The sequence below is a fragment of the Eulemur rufifrons genome, chromosome 1 (genome assembly GCF_041146395.1).
Source record: "Eulemur rufifrons isolate Redbay chromosome 1, OSU_ERuf_1, whole genome shotgun sequence".
Classification (NCBI taxonomy): Eukaryota; Metazoa; Chordata; class Mammalia; order Primates; family Lemuridae; genus Eulemur; species Eulemur rufifrons.
Window position 1 is genome coordinate 56,238,761 of NC_090983.1, and position 22,234 is coordinate 56,260,994.

Genomic DNA, 22,234 nt, shown 5'->3' on the forward strand with positions numbered 1-22,234 from the left:
TCCAATACAGAAAAAGACCTTTAGCTGTTTTAGGAAGATGCTGAGTATACTGGATCCTTAATACATGGACTGCTTCTTGCATTGGTGGGATTGCAAAGTGCAGTGTCAATTACAGATGATAGGGCCTTCACATACATCATCTTTTAAAATGATGTGTCTCACACTCCAATTTCAGAGTATCCTTTCACCATATCTCTGCTTATCTTTGTTGTATGAGTTATCTCAGCTGGCACACATTTTCCACACTGAGTACCCCATATAAATACATTGTAAAGTAAAAGAATACAAATATCCTCTCCCTGTCTTGGTTTCTTCATCTGTAAAATGGGACTTGTATTCCTATGCTCTCTGAAAAGCCCAGCTGCTTCAACACTTACTAGGTATGTAAATTTGGGCATGGTACCTCCTACATCTCTTTAAGCCTCACTTTCCTTGCTTGTAAAAGGGGGGAAATAATATCTACTACTGATAGCTGTTATGAGAATGAAATAAAATAATATATTTTAAAAGCCACTTATACAATTCCTGGTATATTAGTCTCTTCTCAGTAAGTAAAATTTCCTTCTCTCTATACACTTGCTTAGCAAGCACAGTGTTCAAAATACCTGACAATCAGTTGGCAGGTGGCACTGGTCAGTAGAAGGTAGATGAGCTGGAGCTGGTCCTGGAGGTTCTCCCCTTGTCAGACACACCTTTCCCCCTGTAGTTGCTGGATCATTAGGAAGTCAGGAGTGTCTTAGGGAAAGAAACGGGGCACCTCTTGTGACTGAGGGGAACTCAAGGGGCTCTGGACAGCAGCCATTTACCAACCAGAATGAAAACAATTTAATACTCTAATAACCAGCATGCCCATACCAGTGCACATCAATCAGCTAACTACATGGCATCATTTTAACACAGTTTACTGATGCCCTCAATGAAAATAATAATGATGTCATCAGTTCTTTTTCCTTGGATTTCAGTCATTTACTAACATTCAGCTTAATTTTTCCCTATGTGTAATGGTGGGAAAGGTAGGGTAAGTATTTTACTATCTCTAACCCCCTGCCTTCACCATTAATAAACATAAATTAGGCTTGTACCCCTTTTTGCCATAGAAAATTACCTGGCACCTGTGTGATACAAATATTGGTTGAGCAATACTGACAGTAGGCATGGGCTGTACTGGAAATCCCTTAGTTCAATGCATCACAAAATATGGATTCCAGTCACCATTATCTACCTACCCACTCTGTGCTCATGGGCACTTGGCCTGGCAGAGCATTAGATTCCTTATCTATAACATGAATGTAATCATGCCTGATTGGTATCCTCACAGGTAGGTATATTTGTGAAAATTCTATGCAAATTATTCACATGATTTGTTATAAGAAATTGTCTGTCAAGAGACAGTGGAGAAGAAAAGAGACAATAAACCTGGCTAATAGGAAGACTGGTTTTTTTTTTAAAAAAAAAAGAAATAAAGTGCCTAAGATACAGGCTAAAGTCACAGGCCAGGAGACCAGAGAGGCTTAATCAGGTAAACAGAAGGTTGAGGAAAATGATTATGACACGGCCAGACATTTCAGGAGATGATGATGATAACAACAATAATAATAATAGTAAAAAAAATACTTGGCCAGAGAAGAGGCAGAATAGAACAAAAGTCTGAAGGTGTTGGGGGCCCATGTGGGAAGGCAATTTGGTATGCTTGGTACATCCAGAAAGAGCCATGTTTGCCTCAAACACCTGAGGCTGTGAATGTGTGTGTGTGTGTGTGTGTGTGTATGTGTGTGTGTGTGTGTGTGTTTATTTATGTAGACAGGCAAAGCTGAGTCCTCCAAGTAAGCTAGTATCTTTAACAGGCAGCCCTGTAGGTTCCAAATAGTTGGCTGATTATCTTGGGAACTTAAATGATTTACTACAAAGGAAGGGTGCTAAGTATTTGGGAGGTTGTAATGAGTTGAATTGTGTCCTCCAAAAAAAGATATCTTGAAGTCCTAATCCCCAGGACCTCAGAATGTGAACTTATTTAGAAACAGAGTCATTGCAGATATAATTAGTTAAGATGAGGTCTTACTGGAGTAGGTTGGGCCCCTAACCCAATGTGACCAGTATCCTCATAAGAAGATGGCCATGTGAAGACAGAGATACACGGGAAAACACCATGGGACTACAAAGACAGAAACTGGAGTTATGCAGCTGCAAGCCAGGGAGCACCGAGGATTGTCAGCAAACCTCCAGTAGCTAGTAAGAGACAAAGCAGGATCCTCCCCTAGAGGCTTCAGAGGAAGCACAGCCCAGCTGACATCTTGGTGTTAGGTTTCTAGCCCCCAGAACTGTGGGATATGTCTGCTGTTGTAAGCCACCCAGTTTGTAGTACTTGATTATAGCAAACCTAGGAAATAAATATAGGGCTGGACAAGTCTTCAACCTCAAGATAGGAAGAGAACGCACTTCAACTTCTTGGTTGGCTGTGAGAGCAGCCCCACGGTTATAAAAGGAAGATTCTGTTTGTACCATGGGCTCTTTCACCAGTGACTGCTGGAAGGCTGTAGCCACTACTGTCCCTCTGATACTTACAGGCAATGTTGTCATAACCACCCCAAAGCCAGTCCCTGAACAATGAAGTCATGCTGGCAGTGTTCATGGCCAGAGAGATTTAAGAATCTGGGTTTTTGATGACTTTATTAAGTTGCTGAATCAACAAGCTCTGGAATTACCTACCTCTGTTCTTATTATATGAGAAACTTAATTTTCTATTGTTTAAATTGTTTTGCTCAGGATACATAGTTTCTATGTTGAACTTTTTTCTTTCCCTTTTAAGATAATTGTTCCTGTAGTCACAGTATGCTACCCATATGCAGGGTAGTTTATGAAAAATTGTACTGATCTTAAGCCAGACATGGTGGCATGTGCCTGTAGTCCCAGCAACTCAGGAGGCTAAGGCAAGAGGATCACTTGAGCCTAGGACTTTGAGACCAGCCTGGACAACATAGTGAGCCCCCCATTCCTAAAAAAGAAAAAACTTGTACTGATCTTGACTTTTAGATTAACCTTTCACTATGCCAGGCAATTATCTCCCCAGTAGTATTGTTTCTAAGTACCAACACACTAAGGGTACCCCATACAATTCTTCTCCTACATTGCTGAGTTGATACTGCTCTACCAATATTTTTCAACTTTAGTAGTGTCCAAATGAGGCAGTGAGAGGAAATGAGTAGAGAGAGTTGACAATTTGATAGTCAATTCATGCTGCAGCTCTGAGCTGTCCCAGTGAACTGTGTGTCTTGACTGCTCATCAACATTTGACTGTGGTATGGTCACATTCCATTAGCTACCTAGCTCATAGTATAGACTATTTGAATTAAATATTACAGTTACTCAAGCTTGTGAAATAAAAATGGTAATAAAAATGGGAAGAGAATAATTTGGTTCAATTTCTCAAAAATAAAATAGGATCAAGGATCTTTCCATTGCATTTAACAGTTTTTTTTTTGTTGTTTGTTTTTTTTTTTTTTGAGTCAGAGTCTCGCTCTGTTGCCCAGGCTAGAGTGAGTGCCGTGGCATCAGCCTAGCTCACAGCAACCTCAAACTCCTGGGCTTAAGCGATCCTACTGCCTCAGCCTCCCGAGTAGCTGGGACTACAGGCATGTGCCACCATGCCCGGCTAATTTTTTCTATATATGTTTTTAGTTGTCCCTATAATTTCTTTCTATTTTTAGTAGAGACGGGGTCTCGCTCTTGCTCAGGCTGGTCTCGAACTCCTGACCTCGAGTGATCCACCCGCCTCGGCCTCCCAGAGTGCTAGGATTACAGGCGTGAGCCACCACGCCCGGCCCCATTGCATTTAAAAAATAAAATCACAAGTCATCTGCAATGGTTTTATTCTACTGGCATTGGAGTTGCATGCAATGTTGTCATATTTAATCTAAATGCCATTTATTCACATAAATAGAAGTGAAAGCATGTTAAGATTAATATTCTATGTAGGCCATCATATGAAGACAGTGTTCATTTGAACCATTACTGATTATACTTTCAAGGACTGCTCTTGACCCAAAGCATTGCTCACAGTGGACAGTATAAATGTTTGTTCAATTGAACTGACAAATGGAAGGTTGTTCTTTTGGACATTCCTATGGAGGATTATGGAGCAAAAAGAGGCTTTGCTAGAAAAAGTAATTCTCTATTTGGAAAATAAAAGTATGAGGATGGTGCCAGCCTGAGTCCCAAGAACTACAGCCTGGGTCCTGGAGCATATTGGACATGAGCACACGTCCTGTGAGAATTCTGCACTGAGCAGTCAGACACTTGTTCCTGAAAGGTGCTGTCAAGGTCCCCACACCTTAAACTGCCTACTCCACAATTTACCCACAGCAACAGGCAGGATGCAGTGCTGGCTTTACCCTGCTGAGAGCAGAATCAGTTCCAGGGAATCCGGACAATAGGTGCTCACCATAGACCACTAAACTGTCCCCTACAGAAACACTCCACATACTTTATTCAACCCATCTGAAGTTGGAAAGTCAGAAATACCTCTAATAAATGTATAAAGCCAGGGGCAGGTTTCTCTTAATTATATTTTTTGATTCTAAAAACACCAGTTTGCTATGTTTTAGAACAAGAACACCATCTTCCATGTTATGACAACCCAAATATGAGTTGAAGGACCTCAGTTACACTTTCCTTTCAGAACAGCTCAATCAAAATCTACAAATTTGCTAATACCAATGGTTGTAAAGCCCTCCTCAAACTGCCCTCCAAATTCATCATATTCCTTTGGCTTTTTTTACCAATACATTCATTCATCCAACAGATATTTTTTGAGCACCTATTCTGTATTAAACACTATACTAAGAGCTGGGCATCCCAAGTCCCTGCCAAAGCTTAGAATCCAGTTGGGAGACCTGCCTGCCAGCAATTACTATGCAGGGGTGAAAGTGTGCTACTGAAGGCTGTAAGGCTGCAGTGGAAATTTAGGAATAGCAACCTCAATGTCAGCAAAGGATTAGGGAAGATTTCCTAGGAGAGCTAGCATTTGAGAATTGAAGATAAAGAAGGAATTTTCCAGAGCTCTGAGGGCCATTCTGGATGCTATACCAGTACACCAGGGGTTTAAAGGAATGACATATCTGTAGGGCTACGTCTCACTACTGTTGGAGCATTAAAAACAAATAAATCCGGGGAAAATAATCTGAAATGAGGCCGGATAGATAAATAGGGGCTGGAATATATTAAGGGCTTTATTCACAATCCAAAGGAGTTTGGACTTTATCCTACAGTGTTTCTTACAGTGGAGTTCACAAAGTCTCTATGAAAACTTTTTCTTTGCTTTTGTTTTAATGATAATTATATTAATAATTATAAAAACAATAATGAGGGAAGGAGTAAAAAACATCTTCCAGATTATCCGGATGACCATTTGCCACACAATTTTAGTGTCAATATTATGTTTGCTATTAAGTTAGCACCAAGCCAATATAGAGATGTAACAGTTGGAGGTCAAAGGAAATGCTATTTGAACAAAGAGATCACGCTAGCTGAAATAGAGTAAAGCTGTAGAGCTGAGTCACCACAGGGTACATGGGAATAGTTATGCCAGACTCAAAATAATCCGTGCTACTGTGATCCGAAACATAATCACATTGCAAAGGACAACTGAGATCCACAAAACAGTATCATTTGTTTCACTAAATTAAAGCTGCTTACTTGAATGTTCCTGGCTTTGTAATAGTTTTTTCATAATATTAGGTCATTAAATATGAAATTTCCGATTTTGAATCAAAGTGTAGTTTATTACATCTCAAACAAGGGGCAGTACAATTAATCAAATTATGCACCTAAACTACTGACATAGTTTTGTCATCTTAACAGTAGCTTGTTTATGCCACCAGAAAAGAAGCATGGAGAGCAAGTGGTGTTGAAATCACAAGAGGTGTTTTCCACAGCTTGTTGAGAATTGAATATTTTTCCTTGCAAGAAGTGGTCTAAAGCCTGGAAGAAGTGGTAGTCGGTTGGTGGAAGGTCTGGTGAATATGGTGGATGACAGAGAGTTTCCAAATCCAGCCTCTGTAGATTGAGCAACATTGTTTGTGTGACATGTGGTCGAGCGTTGTCTTGCAAAAGGATTGGCCTATCTCTGTTGACCAATCTCAGCTGCTTAACCACAAACTTCCTCACCATTTCATCCAGTTGGTTCCAATAGACATCTTCTGTAATCAACTGACCAGATTTCATGAAGCTGTAGTGGATAATACCAGCACTGAACCACCAAACAGACACCATAAGCTTTTTTTAATGAATATTCAGTTTTGGACTGTGTTTCAGCACTTAATCTTTATCCAACCATCATGCCAAATGCTTGCAATTGTCAAAAAGAATCCATTTTTCATCACATGTAATAATATGTAGAAATTGTTCACCTTTCTGTAGTGATAGCAAACAAAGGCAAGCTTCAAGACAATTTCTTTTCTGACACTCATTTAATTCATGCAGGACCCATCTATCCAGCTTCTTTATCTTGCTGATTTGTCTCAAATGGTCCACTATTGTTGTATGTCAAACCTTGCTGCTTATTCACACATAGGTTGAGATGGATTCACTTCCACTACAGCTTTTAGCTCATCATTATCCACCTTCGTCTCAGGTCACCCATGTGGCTCATTTTCAAGATTAAAATCACCAGAATGCTACTTCTCAAACCATCAATGTACTGTGCATTCATTAGCCACATCCTTCCCAAACACTTGGTTGATATTTTGAGCTGTCTGCACTGCATTGGCTCCACAATGGAATTCGTATTTGAAAATAACTCACATTTTTTATTTATCCATGGTTTCACAAAAATTCCTCTAAAAAATTTTGAAAGATAATCACAAGCCAAACTGTATGTTTAAAAGAATAAGGATGTACCTTCACAATAAAAATAAAACAGTAAGTGTCAAAGTGAAATGTCAGAGATATCAACTATCAAACTTAGTACTTAAGGAAATCAGACATTTCATATTTAATAACCTAATACATGTATTTCCTTTTGGTTTTATAGTTCTACAAATGTGAATGACAAGGAGTTTATATCTAGTTTCATGTTTCTTAAAACCTATTTTAAAAACACTTTTAAGATTTAAGTAAACACTAGAATCTGTAGGGTTTTTCTTTTTCTTTAAAAGGGGTCTATTACTCAAGTAAGAAAGGGAGGGCCATAGACGATGGGGAGTCACTGAAGAAATCTGAGCAGAGATTGATATGAGCCAGTTACTCTGTTAGGAGAACACTTTGGCAGTCACACAGAGGAAAGACCTCCATGCTGACAGATTAGAGATGGAAAGATATCTAAGCAAGTGACCACCTGAGTCTTTTATAAAAAGAACCCATTTGCTTAATCCCAGAGAGCTGCTCTCAAGCAAAGGTCAGCATACTGTGTAATGGAATGCTGACCTGACAAGCAAAACTGCACTGGTGTTTTAGCGCATGCCTTATCTGGCCAGAAGGTTCCTCAAATTTCAACATGCATCATTTCCCAGAGAGTCCTATGATGATGCCAGAACTAAATTAGGACCAAATCCCATATTTTACTACAGAGAGCCAACAAAGTACACAAGAGAAGTTGTTATGTACATGGTAACAAAAAAACAACCAGGATCATTGCATATAGTTCTGTGGGACAGTTGGAGATGAAACCTGGCTCTGTACCTATCCCGCTAAGTTGACTTTTTCTAATTTACACAAAGGCTGGATGAACTTGCCAAGTCATGACCCTTAAAGAGGGCTGCATCTTTTGGAGGGAATACATTTTTCTAATTTCACCCCATGGGCTAGCTGTGACTCAATCTTGCTTTTCTGAGATTAAGTCTCATCAGGATCACTCACAAATTAGAACTCTCACAGTTCAATGAATATAAAAGATTTTCTCCTCCCTGAAAATTGGGGACAGCTTATGACTTACCCATAAAAAGGCATAGTATCAAGGCACTCAAAAGTGCAAAGAACTAGATGTTCCTGCTTACCTCAGGGGCCATCCAGAATGGGGTGCCAACTGATGTGTTTCTCCGTAGACGTGTACTAGTGAGTTGAGCTGAAACGCCTACAAGAAAAGGGTATCAGAATTCGGCAGTGAGCAGAAGATGATGCTAGACCAGTGGTTGGCAAACTTTTTCTATAAAGGGCCAAATAGTAAATATTTCAGGCTTTGTGGGCCATTTGGTCTCTGTCACAACCACTCAACTCTGCAGTCATAGTGCAAAAGCAGCCATAGAAAACACACAAATGAATGAGAGTGGGTGCATTCCAATAAAACTTTATTTATGGATGCTGAAATTTGAATTTCATATAATTTTCACATGTTACAAAATATGACTTTGGTTTTTTTCCCATCATTTAAAAATATAAAAACCATTTCTAGCTCATGGGCCCTACAAAAATAGGTGGGTTGTATTTGGCCCATGAGCTATACTCCTGTGTGCTGGAGCATTTATCATTCCATCTAATCATTATGATATTTTTTTCCTAATGAAAATTCCTGTCCACAATGCTGCAAACTTGGAATGAAAGAAAAATGTCAACAACTAGGATCAACCCAAAATATCTTCCTGTTATATTTCCAAATTATTTCAGGTGATTTCTTTCTTAATAAGATGCTTCATTTTATAGAAAAAAAAAAGATTGGCATGTGTCATCTATAATAGAGCATCAGTGTAGATGTAAAAAGATTTCAGTGCCTTATCTTGCCTATAAGCCTGCGAACCTGGCAAGAAAGCTATGTTTGTCAAATGGAATAAGAAATTGACTAATAATCTTATCTAGAGCTCAATGTTGAGGATCTGAATTTAAAATAATTCCAATGTCCTTTAATCAGATCTCTTCTTTATACTATGTGGAAACAAAGTAGAAGTAAAGGTATACTGGATTAAGAGTCAGTGTTTTCCATCTCAATTATGCCTTTTACTAATTATGTGACTGCCTCACCTTTGAGCCTCAGTTTCTTTATCTTCGAAATGGGGATAATGATAGTGATACAAAGCAGGGTCTGCTCTTAAGGGCCTGCCAAGTCCCCCCAGTCATGGAAATAAAGGAAAAATCTTGAGTCTCTTCAAAGGAAATTCCAAGCACCTAACTAGCCTTGAAAAGTAAATGATTAACCTAATAAGCCAAAAGATAGTAACAATAGTCTCCCAAGCTAGCCAGAGTTGCAAGGTATTTTGGTTCCCTATAGAAACTAAAAGATAACATCTTATATGTTCTTGAGCTGCTGTTCAAAAACCTGCAGCAGATAGAAAAAGTGACCCACTATCACCTAGCCCTCAGATAAGGGGGCACTGAGGATTGAACTCTGACCATCAGTCTTTGCTCTAAACTTCTTCCCAAGGGGCCTAGAGAAAGTCATACCCATGCACCAAACCAATGTATAACTTCTGCTTTCCTGAAATGTACTCCTGCCTTAAAAACCCTCGCTGGTAACTATCAGGGAGTTCAAGTTTTAACCTTAAGAGAATTACAAGGGTTGCCGCAATGTCATTGATGATAAGAACTTAGAAACCTGACTACTGTGTGTTCATTAGCAAAGGACACACCTTTGAGAATATCAGGTGCAAATTTGCCAAGGATCCCCAGGTTGTTTTGGGGGGGGGGGGTGACGGTTGTGTGTGCTGCTTGCAGTCTCTATTAGAAAGCCAAAGAGAGCTCTTTAAATTCTATTGGCCATGGCTAATTTCCCATTTTATCAAGTCTTCCACTACAATTTTGGTAAAAACAACTATACCTTTCTGGTTTTAGTTTTTAAAAATTTGTTTTGCAGCAACTAGAAATTTGGAACTTTCTGCTGGAAAGATTAGGAACATTTACCCTCATGCCAAATCATGAAGCTGGTGAATAGATAAATTAGTATCAATTCCCATTTCATCCTCATCCTTCTAAGTTGTTTCCCTTACAACATATTTACTGCCCCCAGTATCGTGTGGAAAATACATTTCAATGCTAAACATGCAGCATATTGTTGGAGTTAGATCATTCCTTATATAGAGAGAGGAGCATAAGACTTGAACAAAGTGCTTCCTCTGCTATTTTCCTTTGCTTGCTCTTTAGTAACAGACCAATATAGCTACAGCGACTTCATTTATTTTTAAGTAATTTCTTCTGAGAAAATTATTCACTGACACATTTTTCCACTGAATTCTTTCTTACCAATAAAAGAAATTATCAATCTTTTTTACTATGATGATATTGATAACATTTTTTAAAGTGTTTCTAAATGTTTTCTCACTTTTGTAACAATGACCCATTTTTGAACTTATTTAGATGATTAAACCATTTAATAAATCTAAAAAGGAAAACCAAATGTTTGTTGTTTTGTGAATATCAACGTAAGTATTGCAAGGAAATATTTACTAGTTCTCTGGCCTTAGGTGAAATTGCCCTGCATTTCCTTGCACATGTCCATTTCCCGTTGTTTCCAGTTCAACCAGCCTCACATGTGTAGCAGCAATAATCACAATTTAAAGGGATGTTAGCTCCCAGGCCCACAGGACTATTTTTACCTTCTGCTCACTGGGAGTAAGTATGCCTAAGGCTAGTGAAAGTCATTTAAAAAACGAAACTGCTCTCTCTTTTCATATGCAAAAGAAGAAATGACAAAATGTAAATTGTAGACAATTGCCCTGAGATGTGAAATTCTTACTAGAAAACCAGAAAGTTTTCCTATCAAGTTCTCCTTTTGAAACACTTTTATTTTCTATCTTTAATAAAATTGCTTCTGAAGCTGAAAATAGATTAACAAACAGCATCTCCCAGGGTGATCCATCTGGTAAAACCCCCTCTCTCCAGCCTGCCTTTGACTGGAAAAGTCCCTCAGCCTATGGTGTAACAGAGAGGCCCCAGTCTTCTGAGATTGCAATAAATTGTCCCCTTTGGCTAAACTACACACATCAAGAAAACAAACGACAAGCAGTCATTACCAAAGTCAACGAGCTTAACTCCTCCTTCTGTTGTCAGAAGAATGTTATTCCCTTTCACATCACGGTGGATGATTCGGTTGTTGTGCAAATGCTGAAGGCCCTGCATGGCGTCCCACCACCGCCAAACAACAGGAAAGAGAAAGGGGAAATTGGAAATTTACATGCTTATTTTAAAGCAATTACTCTACTATTAAAAAGTCTCATCAAAGTCCACAGTTGGCTACACCTTCCTGCTATTAATAATCCTTGCTTATCACAGGGCAGTTTCCCCATTGTTAATATGCAATGAGGATGCAAGCAATGGACAAACTGTCCCCTCTGCTGTCATTCCCAGCCTGATGGACGTTCTTACCAAGAGGGCCCCATACAAGATGTATGAGATCATTGCTTCATCCAACCGCTGGCCACATCTGAGTAGACCTTTGACAAGCTCCGTGACTGAGCCCCCATTACACAGCTGCGAGAAGACGTGCCAGACAGAGAGAGAGTAGGAGATCACATAAAAAAGAAAAGAAAAAGAAATTAGGAAAAAAAGCCCACTGATTATGACTCAATATAGTAAAGTAAATTCGACTCAATATAGTAAAATAAATTTCCAGATTGCAAGACTCTAGCTTGGAATAATTAGACTTCAAACTTCTATTACCCAGTCAAATCTAATTCTTTGTGTGTGTGTGTGTGTGTGTGTGTGCGTGTGTATTCTTTATTCGAGGTGATGATTTATGAATGAAAGTGCACATCCAAAAAGCTGACTTTTTAATTGCCAAGTGAAATATAATAGCACAAGTTATTATTTATAAATTTGAAAGAAAAAGCATGTTTTTCATAATGACTTATTGGATAGCTTTCACTTTACATAAATATTGTCTATTTTTTCAAATGTGCATTTCAAGGATAAGAAAGTACCAGAAGAAGCAAGATGAATGCCCTTGATACATGATAGGGAAGACATTTCAGTGATTTCAAACCTTCCTGCCTCCAGTGCTAGTACTGCAGGCATCAGGAGCCCAACCAGCAGCTTTTTCTAGAGTTGTCATTGCAGGTAAAGTTTATGGAATGGAGTTGCATTGTGTGTGCATTTCACCTTTTCATATTCAATTCTAGGCTCTCAGCAAGTTTATGTTCTTCTCTCTTTTTTTTCTGTAATTAGTAACACTGCAAGGTTATATTTTGTATATTTGATCTTTGTTATATATTGTACATTACTGAAGTCTGAATATATACAGCAAGCATGCAATACTTTCTCAGCTATTTAAGGATTTTCAAAGATAATTTTTCCTAACTGCGGAAGTCAATGTGCAGGTTTGGGTTTGCTACAAGCCATCTTAAATCAAGCATTCTTAACTGTTTTGAGCAAGGCATGTAAATACCCTGAAATTGTAGGCAGCATGCTGTATATGCATCTTGCATTTTTCTGGAGGAAAATTCAGAGCTTCCATCATATTCTAAGAGCCATCTTGACCTTATAAAGGTAGAATCCCTACATTAAAGACCTAGTTTTCCTCTTGACACTTTGAATTTTGGGAAAGAGTTAATCAGTGAACAGCAGGTGGTCCCCTGGCTTATGGATGCTTAAGTCAATTGGTTTTTCTTAAGCAAGGAATCCTAAGAGAGTACAGATTAACAGCTTTCTGAAAAGAAGACAACTTTTTATCAAGATAATAACACATTAGGATCTAGTTGACTCTATGAACACTGCAACATTTTAATAAAAGGTGAGCAGATGTTTTTATTCAGTATGTGTATCATTCTCTACTATATATTTGACAGTACCTTGTATGTATAATAATCAAGATAGCCTAGAAATGAATCTACCCATGATTTTATCATTTAAATTGTTCAAAAGTGACAGCATGTGACTAAAAATTTAACATAAAATTAGGGAATCTTTAAAACGAGCATAAAATTACTATCTCTCAGGAATGACTTAAGAGGGACCCTAAAAGCAGTGAAACGCATTGAAGTGTATGATTCTGTAAGTTTGGGACTATATTAAATGACCTTAAAATCCACTGTCTGCCAACCTCAGGTTTAATTTGCAACTCAACACCATGGCTCTGATGGCCCTAATGTTGAGTGCCAGCATAATGTCTTCCAAAAGATTCCATATTCTTTTGATTCTAACTATAGCTTACGTGACCTGAAAAGACAAATAACATTCAGTGTTCAGTCTAATACCCTCTTGAGCAGTGAATGCACTTTGGGTGCCATAATTTGTAGAACAGTCTTAAAAGCTAGGCTTTTAAGAGACATAAAATACCATTCTTAGAACTTACCAAACTAGATTTTATGTATCAAGAAACAAAAATGGGAGAATTGGCCACAGAGCTGATGACCAGGGAAGAAGCCAGGACTTGGCATAAGGGAAGTTCTCACCCCGTAAGAAAAAGAAGAGCACTTATGGGGCTATGGGCGTGGAGCTTGGAGAGACTGAAAGGACAAGATTAGAGTGACGATGCTCCTTCTGGGAGGGAGGTGTTTGTGGAAGAGGGTAACAATAATAGAAACTCAGTTTCTTATGACCCTCTCCCCATTCAGAAACCTAAGGGGAGACCTCATAACAGCAAGAGTGTCTATGTCAAGTGAAATAGCAGCTAACGTGGTGAGGCAGACCACGCCTGAGATTACAACATTCCTTACAGCCTACTCACAGCTTGTAAGAGATTCAGAACTTTATGTTCCATTTGGGGACCGGGGTAAAGTTAGAGTTTAAATAAGGATGAAGAGTGAGAACCTCATGATTGGAGTGAGTGTCAGGGACCAGGAACCTCAAAGATACCAAAGGCAGACAGTACAGTTTTATCATCACAAGGACTTGGTAGTCACCAAATGGTTCAGAGCCCCCCACCCTCACTGCTATGGCTTTATGTAGGCATCTGCTTGTACCCAGATCCACATGCCACCCAGAGAGAAGGCAGAGGAACGAGGGAGAAAAGAAACCCTAAAAAACTGAGTACTTATCCAAATGACTGAGCTTTGAACTAGACTGTGCAAATAGGATACAAACACTGGAATTTGACCCTTCCCAAAGAAGCCACCCAACTGGACTTAAGTTTAACAAAATGGGTTAGAATCAGTTGTCTCCTCTAGTTAGCCTAGGGGCTCAAGAATAAAGTTGAGTTCAGTTATTGAAAAGAAAGTCATCTCTCTGTTCTCAATAGTTTGAGACTGTCTGGTTTATTACCTTTGACTCAGGTAATAATCATGACTATGACACAATCCCTAGCCTCAAAGAGCCCATCACTCAGTAATGGACATGAATAATTACAGTATGGAATGTGGAAGCAGGGATACGCCTCAGGGAGTGTGGTGGCACGGAAGAGGGAAGGGTGAACTCTGCTGAGGGAAGGTGAAAAAAGAACAGTCTAGGAAATCTTCCCAGAGGACATAACATTTACTATGAGTATGAAGGACAAATGGGTTTTGGTCAGGAGGACAAGAAGGGGAAGGGCATCTTGGGAAAAGGAACATGGGGACATTGTGTGAAAAGAAACAGACCATGAAAGACTGAGGGAAGGGTGTGTGTGTATGAGAGAGAGAGAGAGAGAGTTCTAAACACTGTGCTACTTTTGGGACAAAGGATGCCAGGATCCTAGGGCAGGGAGATGGGGAAGGAAGGTGGGGGACAGGGAATGACAGGTATGCCCTGCTAAGAAGTATGGGCTTTATTATTCTACATTATGTATATTATAAAACCATGATATAAAATTAGATAAGGAAAATAAGCTATCAACATGTTTAAGGCAGGAGGTCTTGATGTTCTGATCTACATTCTAGAAAAATGATTTGGGCAGCAGATTGGAGGATGGACAGAAGACACCACCAGGAATTGGGGCATCCATTAGGAGATGCTGAGGCAATCAAGGGAGGCAGGGTCAGAAAGTCAAGAGTTGTGAGGATGAAAAGGAGGAGACAGATTTGGGAGGCTTTTATGAGATAGAATTGATAGAAATTTCTGACCATCTGGATGTGGAATGTGAAGAAGAGACAATCTAGGGAAACTGAGAATTAGGAAAATATCGATAAAGTTCTTTATTTCTCTAAAACAAAAGCACTAATAGGAATAAAAGGCATGACAGCACCTTCGTCAGGTCTGCTCCCCCAGCCTGGATCACATCTCAGGGAGGCACATGCTTTCTTGAATTGAAAGGATGCTATTAAAATTCTACCGACAGAAAATTTAAATTAAATGCCAGGTGATGATCCAAGAGAATGCAACCCTGGAATTTTCCCCTGACACCTCATTTTGGTCTCTCTCCTGCCCTACTTTGAGTGTGGCCAATTTCACAACAAGGGCCTCTTCAGTGATATTTTATATAGCTAGCCAATTTATAAACTTTCTTTGTAACTCTAGAACCTACGAAGGGATTAAGAGCAGCTATTTGTCAGCAGGATCAAAACTCAACTATGGATTTAAAAACAACAAAGGGATCTTAGTCGGTACCTTTTGTCCACCAAATGTCAGAGTTTAAGAGCTGTCTGACTTCCCAGGATTCATAGAAACATATAATTAAACTGCTTGGGGCACCTTTAAAGGAAGCTGTCCTGTGAAGTTGATAAGCCCACCAGCAAGATTTTAAAGGGCAGCCTGTGGGTTATAGAAAAAAAGACTCTGGGCACTTGGATATAAAAAAAGAAAGCAGGTACACACTGACAATTGTCTACCCTGAGTAAATGTTCAGTGAAATGCGTTGAACATTTTAAAAGCATGACAAGGAATTATATTTAAATGCACCAAATAAAATAATCCCCTTAGAGTTGTAAGAAGGCAACCAAGCCTCCTACCCCAACCCTGAGGGTTGGCACATCAACCCTTTATTCCCACCTACTCTGCCAACCATCAGATTCAAATAGAGAGGTGTGTCTCCATCCCTGCAGTTCCTCCCTACACTCTCAGCATTCAGGAAACGTGGCAGCTGGATGCCTCTAGAATTTAATGAGCATTTTGCTCTAAACCAAGAAAAATAGAAAAATCATTTACATTCCTCATCTATTTTCTAACATTGCTGAATATTGATTCAATCACAGTATGTGCATTTGCTAAGACAGTCATAATTTCAAGCAATAAAATGTTCCTTGCTCAAAAAGCCATCAACTTTCTTCTACATTATTAAAGAATGGTGCATGCAACACAATCACCAGACCTTTATTCTAGCCTAGGCTCCAACTTTCAAGTAGATTCTATACCAGCATATTGATTTGATCTAGTCAGATTACAGAATTAAGAAGAATTTCTTTTCAATGCCCTTTTGATCAATACTTTGTCTTTCATGCTATAACAGCAATGGGTGAAAATGGTTTGACATATAACATTTCCAACGGATACTAATATTTAGGCATAGACTGTACTTTCCAGGGCCTTAAGTAAAAGCAAAAAGTGGATGGAGGTCTCTCTCTCTTTCTCTGTCTCTCTCTGGGAGGAAAAAAAGGATTTTAAAAAAACTAATTCTATTACCTGGTTTAAAAACAAAGATTTTTGGGTTTTGTTTTGGGGTTTTGTTTTTTGGGAGGGTTGTTTTGTTTTGTTTTGTTTTACTTTGTTCACAGCCTCATTTACCAGTACTCTAAACCATTTTATGTAAGTAAAATACTTGGTTCATGCTGAAATTAATAGTTTCTACCTGCTGAAGGTTTTATACTTAAAGGAAAAAGAAAAAATAGCCCATGTCTTAGCACATATTAGGTATCTTTTCTGAGTATTGTTTTTCTTAAAGGTCTATTTCTTACTATACATATTTAATTTATGTGAGAGACAATAGGACTTCTAGATTTTTAAAAATTTAATATTCACTTAAAATAAAATATATTCACAAATTCTCCAAAACATTATCACATATGAGTGTTTTCACTCCATATCTTTCTAATATACTAGGTGTCTATCATGAAAGAAAGCTTTTGTTTGCTTTCTACTAACAGCAATGAATTTCAGAAATGACATTTTTATTTGCTTTTGTTTTCAGAGTTGTAGTGACTTAAGGGGAATATTAATAACATTTTTTCTATCCTCTAGAATTGCTTCTCACTAGTCCTTTTATCAAGTTAAGCAAGTAAAGAGCAAAAGCAACATAAATTTAATCTCAATATACAGAATGAGGAGAACAATATTAAACAGATCGTAATTTTATGGTGTGAGTCTCCTAAAGCATGCCTAAAAAAACTGCAGAGGGAGCAAAATAGTCAGGGTGCCACATGGACTGTCATCGTCATCCAGCTGTGTGTGTGCGGGCGGGGAGGTTGGTTATCAGGAAGTGCTGCAATCCCAGCCAGTGTTTCCATGATTCAACAGATAGCATCGCAGGCAGCAGCAGCACATGATGACAGAAAAGGCTGAAGCATGGTTATCCCTCCAGTTCTGCCATGTAACAGGTAATGTGACCTTGGGCATGTTGCTCCCCTCTCTGGGCCTCTGTCCCTCAATGGAACACTAGGGGAATGAACTGACAGGCTTCTGTCAGTATTAGGAGTCCAGGAATCCCTGTGTTTCTATAAGACTATTGGAGGCATTGAATGTACATATCCATCCAGCAGACTGGTTTAGATAGCACAGCCTGGGACAGAAAAGACTGAGGACAGCCAGCATCCCATACCACCATAGTAACCAGCAAAAGTCATAAATGCCAGGACACAGTATTGCTGAGGTATGAATAAATAATTCAGTGTCTCAGGGCAGCCTCATTATCTGCCTGGGGTGACTCTGAAAAAGCAAGAGACAGTTGGCAGTTGAGTATCTGTACAAGGCTCAGTTCATAGCTCTGGGCTCTCTCTCATCTTTCAAGCCATGTGCACCCTTCTGGCTGCCTTGGCCATTACTGAGGTGCTGTGTCTGAGGGCCACTCCTCATCAGGAAGAACATTCACTCATCAGGTGGCCTTAGGTATGAGCAGCCTTCCTGCCTGCCTGGTTGCACAGAGGGAAGGCCCCTTTTTAGGCCCTGAAAAATCTAGTTCTCTATGTCTAAATACAGAGTCTTTTTGAGTCAGGAGGGAAAATGAGCAGAAACTGAGATTTCTTGGTCACTACACTTCTATTACTAAGTTACAATGAGGTTTAAAACACAAAGATCTTACAGAGCTTATGATAAATATAATCGGAGACACTGGAAACAATACTTTACCACTTCCAAACATAGCAACAGTGCTAAAGAGCTTCACTGGCAGGATAAAATCTTAATATTCTTGGGGTGGGGGGAGAGGCAGGGAGTTAATAAAACCAAAAAGATGATAATATGAGAATGTGTTATATGACTTAGCCAGCCAACTAAAGGGACAAAGATAATTCCTGAAAACCAAAATCCCTTACATCTTTATATTCTGAGGAAGGGAATTGATGTATTCAAACCAGTTTTCCTATAGCTTATCCCATTTGAATATAACAAATGAACTCTCCATACATGGTTGCCATGGCAGCCAGTACATATTATCCTATGCTCAGGCACTCCCAGAGCAAGGAACATTTGGACAAGAGGCACCAGATGGTGAAGTGAGGTATGTCCCGTCCTCTTTGTACTTTTCTCTTAAGGCATCCACTTGTGTCTACCTAGTCCTGGATCACCTATGTGACCTCAGGCATGGAAGCAGGAGCTGCTTCAGAGGTGCAGAGTCCAGAACAAATGAGGGTAGGCCTAGTGGGAATGTGGCAATAGACTTGTCCCAATATACTAATTTATATATTGTCATTATTGTCCTTGTTATTGAATTCTATTTGTGGGGAATTGACTCTTTTGCACACAGATGCACACATTCATTCCCATTTTTTTTTTTTTGAATTTTTTTTTTGATCTTTTTTTTTTTTAAAAGTGGCACCTGATGTGACACTTTATTTTTTTTTTCAATTTAATTTTACAGAATCAAAGAGTCTAACAGTATATCTTGTTAGATACAGTATGTCCTCATAATGTATACATTATTTCTTGTACAATGATATGAAATAATATGGGAAATATTCATGATAAATTATTAAGTGAACAGTGCAAGTTAAAAACAATAGTTTCATTTTTTTTCCCCACCCCCCCTTTCCCGAGTCAGCACCTTCAAGTGTTACCACTCCCCAAACGGTGCGCAATGCACTTATTGTGTAGGCATACCCCCATCCCCTCCCCCACCCCCCACCTCAGTCTGATGTCCAATTGGTGTTGTTCCCAGATTTGTATTTAGGTGATGATCAGGGAAACCAATTTTCTGGTGAGTACATGTGATGCTTGTTTTTCCATTCTTGGGATACTTCACTTAATATAATGGGTTCCAACTCTCTCCAGGAGAACCATAGAGATGTCGTATCTTCATCATTCCTTATAGCTGAGTAATATTCCATGGTATACATATACCACAGTTTACTAATCCAATCATGTATTGATGGGCATTTGGGTTGTTTCCACATCTTTGCTATTGTGAATTGTGCTGCTATAAACATTTGGGTACACGTGCCTTTGTTACAGAATGACCTTTTTTCCTTTGGGTATATGCCCAGTAATGGGATTGCTGGGTCAAATGGCAGGTCTACTTGAATCTGTTTAAGATACCTCCATAATGCTTTCCACAGGGGTTGCACTAGTTTGCAGTCCCACCAGCAGTGTATTAGTGTTCCTGTCTCTCCACACCCACGCCAACATGTGTTGTTTTGGGTTTTTTTGATAAAGGCCATTAATAAGGAAGAAAACATGCAGGACTTTGGTGGATACAGTGATGTTCCCTTCAGATCCCCTCTTCAGAGTGGATGCTGCCAGGAGTATCAACTGCTCCCTGTTCCCAGCTCCCAGCTGCACACCTCACTCAAAATTGCCCTCCACTACAGGGAACTGCCTCCCCCAAGGCCATGCTCCCTCCCAGGGATGGCACACAGACACTGATTGGCTTGTTCAGAACAACTTTAAAAATGCTTCCCAGCTCTCCATTTCCCCAAAGGATCAGCTGAAGCCTCTGCTGCAACCATATTGCTGCTCAATGTCCTCCTTACCTGATCCTGCCTTCCACACTTTCTTCCAGTTCTATCTCTGGCAAGAACTCTCCAATAAAACTTCCATACACAACTCTCAGAGTCAGTTTTCAGGAAAGTTAATCTAAGATGAGGGGTAATGAACATGAGTGGGCAAATCCAAACTTGTCAAGCCAAGAAAACCTTGGGTTAACAATTTTTGAAAATGAGTTGCAATCAATTGGAACATGTTTACTATGAAATGTTCCCAGTTTAGAGAAGAAAATAAACGTTTCCAATTGTATTCCTATACTCACTCTGTATTAGAAGAAAAGATTATTAAACTTTTGAAGCAGAGGAATAAGAATATTTTCAGCATATGGCCTACCCGTAAGAACCTGTAGAGGAGAACTTCACATCTGGTGAGGTACTTGTGACATGAAGGAGGGACCTACTCCTCAAATGTGTATCTTAAAACACTATTTATTAACATGAGTTCTACCCTCTTTAAAAAAAACTATTTAGACAACAAAACATCTGCCTGCCATTGGCCCTCTGTGAAAATCACAGGTCATCCAATCAATGGGAGCCTCTTACCTCCAGGACCAGCCATAGCTGTCCCCCGACACAGTGATCCGCTTTGTAAAACATCCCATAAAACTTTACAACATTGGGATGATTAGGAAGGAATTGCAAAATGTTGTATTCTGCCTCAATTTCTTCATCCATATCCTAAACAGAGTAGAAAAATGCATGCTGGGTTAATTTTACTCTGTAAAGAAGGGTACAGATATGATAACATATTCAAGTGATCACTTAATCATATTTACTATGTATTTTTAATGTCATCATTACCATATCTTCAAAATACCTAACAGTAGACATTCAGATCTCAATTTAAACCTCTTAATTATTATATCAATAAAATTTCTTTATGATATTTTTTCTTTAATAATACTATCATAAAAATCTTTTTTATTGAAAAATATCTAAGTTTTCAAAGCAGTTAAGGAGAAGTAGCTCAAAGGGACCCAACATAGGATAGAACACATACAACCTCACTGTGCAAAATAACATACAGCATTGTAACCTCAGTACTGTGAAATAAGATGTCAGCTTAAGATAATCAAATATTGGTTGTACGCTGTGGCTCAAACCTGTAATCCTACAACTTTGGGAGGCCAAGGCGGAAGGATTGCTTGAGACCAGGAGTTGGAGATCAGCTTGAGCAAGAATGAGACCCCATCTCTATAAAAAATAGAAAAATTAGCTGGGTGTGGTGGCACATGCCTGTAGTCCCAGCTACTCAGTAGGCTGAGGCAGGAGAATCTCTTGAGCCCAAGAGTTTGAGGTTGCAATGAGCTATGATGATTCTACTGCACTCTAGCCCCGGCAACAGAGCGAGACCCTGTCACACACACAAAAAAAGATAATCGAATATCCAAGTCTGAGTCACTTTGTAACTTACAAGGAGAGCAGGTAGTAAAATATAACACTCTTTCCAAGAGAATAACTTTTGAAGAGCTCAGAGGTCCCAAAACCAAAACAAAACAAAAGGAAAGTTTTAACTCCAAGTGGAGTCCATTCAGGGAAGATGACAAATCATAACTCATTTTGAGATTTCACGCCAGGTTTCAAGAAATTAATCCTTACAATCAAGAAAAGAAGTTAAAAACTCAATGTGCATGAACCACTAGGTTGTGGTTACAATTAACTACTGTTACTTACACTGATTGGATCCAAAATTTTCACGGCAGCCAGGCTCCCATCTCTCTTGTTAGTTACCTTGTAGACCTTGCCATAGGTGCCTTTACCAATGGTCTCTATAATTTCCCAGGTGTCCGTGGGATCTGGGAGCGATTCTAGTCCAAGCATCATAGGATTGTAGTGAAATAATCTGTACAGATGTTTCCTGGTGGGGAAAAAAGTTTGGTACACACAACTCATCACAGGATTGGGGGCAGAGGCCTTTCGAAACAAAATTATTTTCGTTTCTTAACCAGCAACCTTGTGTTACTTTTTCTTTTTATTTTCCTCCTCTATTAAATAGATTTTTTTATTATACAAAAAGAACTTAATGTCTTCCTAAGAAATGGTAATAGAAAATAGAGTGGAGAAGTAATATGACTCTGAAACATTCTAAAAACATGATTCTAAAAGTGAAGATTATATACACACTGCAAGAGGGAGTAAAAGGGCCAAAGAGGATGTTCTGGTCATGACTGGACAGTCGTCTCGATAGACTGCTGCATGGAGGCTGCTGTGGCTGCTGCCAGGGAGGGTGACTGAAAATGGTTAAATCTATTATAAAACCTTTGCCCCCAGGTTATGGTAACCTTGACCAGGGCTCCCTGATGGCCACTGGAAACCAATCCCCAACCTTTGTGTACAAA

The 22,234-nt window shown here is 39.2% G+C and overlaps 1 protein-coding gene across 1 annotated transcript in view; it reads right to left on the reverse strand.

Moving 5' to 3' along the window:
- MYO3B (myosin IIIB) overlaps window positions 1-21,719 on the reverse strand; it is a 373,201-nt gene extending 351,482 nt beyond the window's left edge. Inside the window, exons 1-5 of the mRNA XM_069471407.1 lie at window positions 21,570-21,719; window positions 20,439-20,573; window positions 11,284-11,388; window positions 10,932-11,031; window positions 7,989-8,065 (exon numbers count right to left, since the gene is read on the reverse strand). Coding sequence (XP_069327508.1) covers window positions 7,989-8,065; window positions 10,932-11,031; window positions 11,284-11,388; window positions 20,439-20,573; window positions 21,570-21,719 — 567 coding nt within the window. The remainder of the gene's footprint in view (window positions 1-7,988; window positions 8,066-10,931; window positions 11,032-11,283; window positions 11,389-20,438; window positions 20,574-21,569) is intronic.
- Between the last annotated feature and the right edge of the window lie 515 nt (window positions 21,720-22,234).